Source organism: Anopheles darlingi, chromosome 3 (genome assembly GCF_943734745.1).
Source record: "Anopheles darlingi chromosome 3, idAnoDarlMG_H_01, whole genome shotgun sequence".
NCBI classification, from domain to species: domain Eukaryota; kingdom Metazoa; phylum Arthropoda; class Insecta; order Diptera; family Culicidae; genus Anopheles; species Anopheles darlingi.
In genome coordinates, this window is record NC_064875.1 from 49602042 (window position 1) to 49611799 (window position 9758).

General features: G+C 46.4%; 1 protein-coding gene across 3 annotated transcripts in view; it reads right to left on the reverse strand.

Annotated features, from left to right (window-relative positions):
• Nucleotides 1-9449, reverse strand: part of LOC125956561 (cytotoxic granule associated RNA binding protein TIA1) — a 13699-nt gene extending 4250 nt beyond the window's left edge. For 2 of the 3 annotated variants that reach the window (XM_049688574.1, XM_049688575.1), the window contains exons 1-5: nucleotides 9351-9449; nucleotides 6102-7038; nucleotides 4485-4572; nucleotides 2153-2228; nucleotides 1694-1796 (exon numbers count right to left, since the gene is read on the reverse strand). In XM_049688574.1, coding sequence (XP_049544531.1) covers nucleotides 1694-1796; nucleotides 2153-2228; nucleotides 4485-4572; nucleotides 6102-6363 — 529 coding nt within the window. In that variant the 5' untranslated portion in view covers nucleotides 6364-7038; nucleotides 9351-9449. The remainder of the gene's footprint in view (nucleotides 1-1693; nucleotides 1797-2152; nucleotides 2229-4484; nucleotides 4573-6101; nucleotides 7039-9350) is intronic. The other variant, XM_049688573.1, reaches the window with a different exon arrangement.
• Between the last annotated feature and the right edge of the window lie 309 nt (nucleotides 9450-9758).

Below are 9758 nucleotides of genomic sequence, written 5' to 3' on the forward strand. Positions count from 1 at the left end.
GTGTAGCTCTGCGCATGTGTGTGTGTGTGTGTGTGTGTATGCATGTTTAGCTGCTTATGAAATGTGTGTGTGTGAGTGTTGTGTGAGTTTAGAATAGCGATAAGAAGAGAAAGATCAAATAAAAGATGAACAAAAAGAAAGAAAGATAGGTTACAATGCAATTCAAACCAAAAGGAACATTCGAAAGAATCGCAAAACAGCAGTAAGGGACGACCGACAGTCGATCAGAGACATAGAAGATGGAAAGCGAAAACTGAACCCGATAACTCGATAGTTTAAGAAGAAGAGTGTAATGAGTGATCAGTAGAAGGAGCCAAACGAAGGAAAGAAGATAGAAAGAGAGGTTAGTTTCATATAGTAGGCATTCAGAGAAATAGAAAAAAAACAAAAATAGGACAAAACCAGGAAGGAAAAGAGTATCGTATCGAAGGATTAATGAAAAAATGGAATAAAAAGTGAAAACAGTGTGTGTCTTTTGTTGTTGAAAATTCGAGAAAAGATCGATATGAAACTAGGATGGAAAAAGAAATGAGAGAAAAGAGTTTGTAATTGTTTAATTGATTTTATGCGGTACATGCACCGTGAACTTACATAAAGCATATTCTGGCCGCACGCAGGTTAAGAAGGTCTACATTTTTTTATTGTGAATGTTTGTGTTGGGTTCAATTCAAGCTTAAAGCTCTACTGCAATAGGCGTGGGTTATACAGATAATTATAGAATTAGTTTCTTCTTGAAAAGGGTAGACAGGATAAAGACAGGGACATTATCACAATTATCATCATCATCATCATCGTCATGTATGTAGTTATGGTTAGTGGAAACGATGGACCATCTGATGATACCTATAAATGAAGGGTAGTGTTGTTCATGCGATCGACGGTGGTCGACAATCATCGCTGTTGCCACACGGACAACCACTATGCTTTGTTCGAGCGTTAACATGCGCGAAACAAATTTAGGGACTTTAAAAACCAAACAAACATTCCTCTGGAGTATGGTGTCAACGTGAGCGACATACCGATACCGGGACTTGAAAGATCTTCGATACAACTCCCGCTCGCAAATGTATTGAAGCACACTGTTAGTCCAATTTCGGCGCACTCGCTTCAAACTTATGCAATACGCAAGTACGCCGACGTGACTGTTATAGACTGTTATCCTAGGCATATCATTACTCATTAATCGTTAGTAGTTCAATTTGCTTCCTAATTTAAGCTGCCATTTTTATCCTGTTTCTTTTTCTAGTACGATTGATCGCGATATTGGTTCGATTGGGCATTTTACTGGAATATAAATTTTGAGCCGTACATGCTGCCGCATGACACTTAGCCGCCAATCTATAGCCACAGCATCTACACTATGAGAGGTAAACGAGTCATATGTAGTGTATGCTCACTTGGTTCGAACAAAGTGGCTTTCTAACTATCGTTGGTGACCAAATAGTCTGTATCAAAAACCCACATCTTGGCCAGACCACCGCCTTTTTGTGGCAATGGACTGAGAACAAAGAAGAGAAACCAGATAGACAGACAGACAGAGAGAAAGAAACAGAACCAGACAGAAAATGGGGAACTGATAATGTCGCAGAGGAGAGATAGAGACTCCGCGATGCACAGCTTACATACTAGGGACAATTCGCCATCCGCAAAGTGGGTTCTGCAGTATAGTCGCTGCTGCGTGCGAGATACTTACTTTCGTTCTTGCTTGCCGGTGGTTTCCTAGTAGCCCAATTAGTTCGAATACTTCTCGAACCAAGCCATTGACCATTCATAGCCGCAATTGCATTTTCCGCTTCCTAGAATTGTTAGTGGTAGGTGGGTTTGATTTTAACTATCAGACAGAACTTGCCAGGTATTAATGATTGTCGTTGTTTTAGCTTTAGTACGGTGCTGCTGTTCTACTCTCACATGTGCTCCTATGTTCCGACACTAGTGTTTGCAATTATGTTTTGGAGCCGAGTCAGTCTTTTTTCATATTTTCGATAAGGGGCTCACAGAGTTCTGCTTAACTGTTGTTGCTGTGAGGAGCCCTCCTCTCAACTAACTATCTAATCAATGCTAGCTGCTTTTTCTGCTCGATTTGATTTGCTTAGTTTTGCGTTTGATTTTTCGTTTTTGTGAGTTGCAGAGAAAAAAGTTTAACATTACTTACCGTTTTCTTAACGAACGAAACAAATCCATATCCTTTCGATTTTAATGTTTGAGGATCCCTAACAACGCGACAATCACTATAAAAAAGGGGGGTTAATTATGCAAACAAATTAATAACATTCGGTCGCTAGCAAGGCGAGCAGCCATAGCTACTGCGTGGCTTATTGTTTTAGAAAAATGGGTTCAATCAATGCGCACAAGTAATCTTCCATTTGTTTGCCGTTTTGTGTGTAAATGGCTCGTGGTAGCGTAATGCCATTTGTAGTGCTGTAGAAACTGTCGAACCGTTGCCCCCAATCTATTCGACCATATCTAGTTGATTCGATTTGTTAACTAGATAGGAAACGCCGAAACACCAGTTGAATTATCATTGGTATCCGAATTCTGTTAATAGGAACAGAATATTCTAAATGAAACCATCAAATCATAAGCGATTCCTAATCCTGCGAACAGTATCTTAGCACTTCTTCATGTCCTTATATTGACAGAAACTCCGTTCCACATCAATTGCATGTCGGAGCACATTTAGTATCCGCATTTCGAAAGCTGCAATAGCTGCAGGCACATATATGCTAGTTTAGAAACCAGATCAAAAAATAGCCAAGTGCAACTAGCACCTAATTACGCCTTGACTTCGATGAAGCGCACATTCTGGAGATCATCTTATGGTTTGGCGAACAATTTCGATTTCGAGAAGCAACGCAAGTACGCGAAGGAAAACTATCACCCTACAGAGAACTATTATCGCCCGGGGACGTAGGATGCACTAGGATTGCACAAGAGGTGTTGATGGAGGCAGATTTGGCGGTAGGTTAGTGGTGATTAGGAAAAGAACATGTGGAATCGGTTTTTTGGGGTGGATAGAAGAAACCTTTCGTTTGCGACATACGATAGGAAACAGAACCATTAGTAAACCTAGCTGATAAACTTTGAAGAAAAGGAAAAAAAACAAACAAACATAAAATTTTACATACAAACATATTTTACATGGATAAATTGATAACAGGAACCACATACAGACAAAAAGAGAAAGAAAAGTTGAGGATAATCCACTAAGAGGGTACATGTTTTCCGCACTTTCCTCCAATTATCCGGCCCGTACTTATCAATAAGGATTTCGATTAAGATATTGAATAGTAACATGATTGTTCGCTAAAACTTTGCACACACCACACGCACACACACATACACACACACTTCTAGAAGCAGGTGCCCCAAACGCTACGCAGTGTCAGCGTTTTATCGCGAATGTCTTCTGACTAGATAAAAGTACGATAAAACCATTGAACAGCACGACGAGTACAACAAATGGGAGAAAGCTGATACAATGGTAAATATATATATATATATTTGAGAATATTTATAGTAATGGGAAGTTGGTATTTTACCAACTAAAAGGGCAACAAACAAACAATGATACAATAAACAAAATGCCTAATGCCTACTACGGATACTGGTTTATAATATGAGTATATAATGTACGTAAGCTAGAGAAGAGAACAAGGACATAAAAGAATGATTATAGATAATTAAAGAGGGGGAAGAAGATAGTTCGAAAGAAAGAGAGAGAGAGAGAGAGAGAGAGAGAGAGAGAGAGAGAGAGAGAGAGAGAGAGAGAGAGAGAGAGAGAGAGAGAGAGCGAAAACGCTGGTGTGTGTGTAGGTAAGTGTAAAAGGACTAGCAGGAGCAGGAAGTGAACGGGGAGAAGGTGGTGGAGGAGGAGTGGCGGGATGAGAACAAAGTCTAACGAAGAGTAAGAAGCCAGACAAAAACGGATGTTACACGGGTTACATATCTGGTAAGTAGTTATTTATGGTAATAATATATCCAAAGCCAGAACTAGAGGGAGTCATTTACAGTAATAAAAAGAGCGCTTCTATTGATTTGTGCGAGAAAAAAGGAAATGAAAACACACTGGCAACACTATTCGTCATCACTAGATCGCCATCGCGGCCTGCCGTATCCTCCCCATGCCCACAACACGATGTGGCCAATTGTTTGGCTCGAGAAGCACGCAAGGCATCACTCCCCGGTGGTTTATGTTGATAAACCGATCGAGCATAGTAACGGAAAAAGAAAAACAGGACTCGCGAATCCCACCCAGAACTCAGCGGGACTGTAAGAGGAGGATGTGGATAAAGAAAACAGAACCAAATGCTCGTTCTAACTACATTCACGCTAAATTGATCGAAGAAATTAATACATAAAAAACGCCGAACAACTGAAACGTAGCGTTTTCAATTGCTCTTCTGGTTGCGCCATCCCTCCCAGGAAAACGACAAAAACAGGCACAGGGAAGGCATGTTGGCGAGATTTGATGCAGTCATACTTACGATATGTCTCCGAAGGGGGCAAAAGCTTCCTTCAGGGTTTGCGTTTCAATTTCAGGGCTCAGATCGCCAACGAATATATGATAGTGCTCTGCGATGAAACAGGAGAAAGAAAGAGATGTTGAGAGAAAGGTGGGGTGAAAATGAGAGATAGCACGTTAATTAGCTTGATGTCAGAAAATGTTTTCTCCCCCTCCCTATTTCGACTCATGGTACTCCTTTGATCTTTATTCGACCGAGCCATGCCCAGTCAAACTGAAATATTGACATTCTCAGACTTTGCCCAGACTTCGCGGTGCCATTTGATGCCAAACTGGTGATGCTACTGCTGCTGCTGCTGCGAGCACTTAATATCAAAGCAATCCAAGCATAAATACACGTTTCTCGTTTGTGTTTGACACATGAAATGACGTGCGCCATAGGCAGTGTATCAAAAGAAATTCCGTTCTTTCGTTCTATTCCCTCTTTCAGGATTTTGTGCTTTTATGCCATGTACCTGTTGCAGGGCTCTGAGAAATCACGGAGTTAATAATAATTAATCTGCGTCTCCGTCTCCGTTTTCTATGTGCCCGTACCCAGGCCAGCCCCGTTATCCATCAAGTGCTCTTTGAAGAACCATTCGACCGCATTAACACACAACCAGTGACCATATGATGTGACAGAGAAAACCAGCAGTTTGGTTGGAGGAAGGAAGGACACATTCACTGCATACTACCTGCTACTACAGTATGAGAAATGGCGACGTACCGTACCACAAGCAGTGCATAGCCTTTATTCCAATGGGGAAAGGGTTGGGGGAGGGAGGGGGTCTATACTTCCAGTATTTTTTTTTCCCCTATTTTGCGCTGCCCATTTGACACGCACGGATAGGAAATGGTGCGATGGTACGAAAGGGGAAGCAAAGTGGTAAAACGTGGCAATAATAATGTGCTAACCAGCCTAGCCAACCAGCCTGTTCGAGCCACCGCACATGCGGTGCGCGCGGTGTCCGGATAATCGGCCGGACCAGGACACCAGCCAGCCAGCCATCCAGCCAGCCAGCGAGGCGACGCGACGCGACCCGGTTCCCATGTACATAGGACAGGGGTTTATCGGTTGTAAATACTGCAATGCGCATCCCACACCAGAGCACCACACTGCCCGCTCTAACGCCGGTCTTCACTCCCCTTTTTGCGGTGCCAGCTCGAAAGGCTCGTAAATAAAATGTAAGTTTATTTACTGAAACATTAAACACGCTCGGCACCGGTGCTGCTGCTGCTGCTGCTGCTGGTTGGTTCACAGCACAGCATTTCGCACTGAATCGCGTGTAGAGGTGGTGCGGCTAACCCCAGGAGGAGAGGAGGTCATGTTATTCGACATGGTTTTTCATATGGTTTACCAGTTCTGCATCACATCTGCAAATCTGCGGTGCCAGTACATAATTGCCAATAAGCTGCCACGCTAATGATGATGCTAAATGATTATGCTTCTTTCCACACTCGGCGGAACGGGCTCGCTGATGCTGCTGCCCCCTCCAATCCCCCAAAATATATATGTCTGCAATCAGTCAAGGGGCGGCTTCTTCGGATACCTCCTCGAGGTGAGGTGCGCTACCATGGCAACACATTCGAAGGAGCTTACCTTGCTTGATCGCGGATAATTGCTGAAGTTGCTGTTGGTGCTGCTGTGCTTGCTGTTGTTGTTGCTGCTGTTGTTGCTGTTGCTGCTGCTGCTGCTGCTGTTGTTGCAGCTGATGCTGGGGAGTGGTTTGGGTTTGCGTGTGAGCGGGGTGAATCGCAAGCAGCTTCGCTTCCGGTGGCTTCTGATGGGGCCCCACGGTCAGCTGTGGTGCCCCGAGTGTCATCGTCGGGGCCGGCATCATCAGTGTCGACATGGCCAGCATCGTGGTGCCTGCTGCGGGCTGTACGTAACGGTACCCCAGCACTGACAACTCGCACTCCGTTCGGTTGCCCAGATTCAGCCCACGGCAGCAGGAGCAATGCCTGCTTTGCCCTTCTGTCCTACGTCTAACGGTCGCTGTTTCGCTAGGCTTGATTCCTCCCGGTATGCCTGGTTCCGTCTCAGTTTTCAGACCGACTACTAGATTGTGCTCTTTTGTAAAGTTTCGATAGAAAAAAAAACCCTCGCTGCTTCTTCCACTGGTCCGCGACGGCGGCAAAGGTTGTGGTCCTCTGGTGTTTGGTAATTCCTGGTTGCTATATATCAATGTTTGCTATTAGGTGCTGTCTCACTCCACATTCGTTTGTCGTTTTAATGAAAACTGCTGCTCCTGCTGTTGCTGCTGCTGTTGCTGCCTCTGTTGCTGCCTCTGTTGCTTCTGTCGTCTGTCGTTAAGTGTAACCTACGTTGTCGTCCCGTTATCTCTGGCCTGCCAGTTAAGCCGGACGAAGTACGCGCGATCGTTAATCATTAACAATACACCTATACACACACGCGCGCGCACACACAACGTTACACATACGCACACACACACACACTAATGGGCAGGAAACAATGGGTCACACTTTTCCTTTTCGATTGACACTCACTCGTTGTTGATGCTGTTGTATATGTATATCTGTAGTATGCACAAGGTCCACGGGTGACACAATAAGAGTACGGAGAAGGTTAGAAGAGGAATCTTATGTCCAATGGGTATTTAATTAGGGGGCCGGGGGAACATCTAGCTGCACTCGAGCAATGTTGTTGTTGCTGCGAGTTACGTACACCTCACGCGGTATGCAGCACTTGAATCGGTGGCGGCAGCGACAACTACCCCTTCAGGTGGAGGACAGTATACCACGCGGAACCAGCCGTAGTCTGCAAACCGGATTGAATCCTTTGTTTGATCAGGTCCCTCACTTTGGGGTGCAGAGAACGTGTGCGAGTGTGTGTGGCCACCGGAAAGAGAGAATGTGAACGAGAGAGCGTGTCCTCGGTTCCTCGTCCTTTTCGGGTTGTCACCAACGCACCAACTAAATCCAAATCCTCTAAACACACAGGACAACCCGAGTTTCGGGATGTTTCTCCACAATAGCGAAGAGCATGCCGGACGGATGCTCTAATCAATCGAGCCTTGCCCGACCCGTCATGCATGTGTATGTGTGTATGTCTGTTTTAAACCGAATTGAAAGAGAGATAAAGATGCTTCTTTGAAAAGAGAGAGAGAGAAAGAGAAAAAGAGAGAGAGAGAGAGATAGAGAGAGAGAGACGGAACAAGAAAAGGATAGAGAGCTACGTAGAGCGAAAACAGAGCGAAAAGGACAGGAAAGGACTCATAGCCGAGCCCAGCCTTTCCATGCTGTCCTTCAAGAGCCACCCCACATGGGTGCCCGGAGTGTCCCTTTATAGTTGTTTCGTGTCCTGCCACCGTCGCCACCGTCGCCACCGTCGCCACCGTCGTCATCGTCGTCGCGCGAGTATATCGCGTGTACATGCAAATGTATGGAAGAGGATGGGATAGAGCAGCATTCGGAAACTCCCCTCGGCATTCCCAGTTTTGCAACACGGGACGATGGCACGGGCTAGCCGCATGGTCAGGCGGCCAGGGCCAGGCTGCTGTGGTGACGGTTGGTTGGTTGGTTGGTTGGTCAGTTATTTTCCGTTATTTTCCCATTCCTCGCGTCGCGCAACCGTGGTACCCTCGCGCCTTTCATTGGACGCTGAACACGCGAACTCCAGCCGCCCCTGGGGCTACCACCACACCTTACCGCCACCGCCCCTGCCTTGAACTTCCTGGACGTGCGGCATATATCAGCATAAATTAAAATTCATACAAAAAGCAGCAACCGCGGTACACTGGCCACCATCAAATAAACGCGCTCACGTACACACGACCGAATGAAAATCATCCGTGCGTCCCTGCTACTCCTTCCGCGCCTCCTTCACCATCCCACCTTCTCTCTTTCTCTCTTTGTTTCAGCCCACCGCCCTGTGGAGCGGCGCGGTGTCCGGGGAGAATCAATTTTTCACCAACTCCATTCCCACCGAAAACGGCACGGCACAAAGGACTCCCAGTAGGTCTCGAATTTGGGACGAAACGGTGCGTCCCCAGATCCCCAAACCACCCCTCGAGTGCCTCTGTGCCCCCTCTCCTTCTTTTCTTTCTCTCTCTCTCTCTCTCTCTCTCTCTCTCTCTCTCTCTCTCTCTCTCTTGTTCCGTCTCTTGTGCTTGGAGCTGGAAAAATAATGTTTTTCCTTTTCCAAGTGGAAAATTACCACACCTTTCCAGTTAAATTTCGCGATTTTCTTTTCTTTTTCTGCCGTGTATCAGCATTCCCCTCCACCGACCGCACCGCATCACCACAATGTTCCTATTTTGCAAAAGGGGGGAGTCCGCAGCACACCGCAGCAGGCTACGCGATCCTCAAGTAGTAGGCTCGTTGTGCCCGTTCTCTGACAACAGTACACGCTATACCCGATTGGCAAATCACCGTCACTGCAGCCTACTATACCAAAGCGAGCACACTACTCGCAGTGCCCTGGAAAGGAAAACATTCCCACACACACACACACACACACACACACACTGCGCTACACTGCTAGTCGACACGGTGAGCGCCACACCGCTTTCCTTGTTATCCTTGTTTATGAGTTGGGTTTATGGTTTTTATGGGCGAACAGACAGGCCTGGTTCTCCGGTTCCGTTACGTCCATGCCCCCAACACACTACACTCTGTCTGTCTGCAAGTGTGCCTCAGCACTATGTGTGTGTGTGTGTGTTGATTTTCGCAAAGATGTGGAAAATTTCAATCTCTTCCTGGTTCGGTCGCAGTGCCAGTTTGGAAGCTTTTGGAATGGAGATAGTCCGCTGTTAAAGAATTCGAGATATTCGAGATTGCAGCAGCACCATCTTTCACTTAACGATAAGAAAAGAGGAAAGGAACGTACAGGAACTATACCATAATAGCCAAAAGCACACACACACACACACACACGCGCGCACGACGAATGGGGGAGCCTAACTAAACCGTACTAACCGTAAGGACGACACAGCTCTAACTGACTACTGGCACTCGGGCTCGAGTTGACGGCAGACAAAAGGCACGACACAAAGCAGCGGCCCCCAAAAGCAGCGTCGTTTTTGCATTTCGACGAAAGCGTTCGTCGTTCGTGCGGGAGCAATGCGGTCCCCGGCATGGTACGCCACGGCACGGCACTGCCTAGCCAGGCTCGGCCCGGCCCATGCCCGGTCCGGCCGTGTTCGCCTTCGTGTTCGTGGCCACGGTAGGCCACGAACAGCAGCAGGAAGCCCAACAACAGGACATTCAGCGGCTAGCTGCGCATGCGAACCACCTC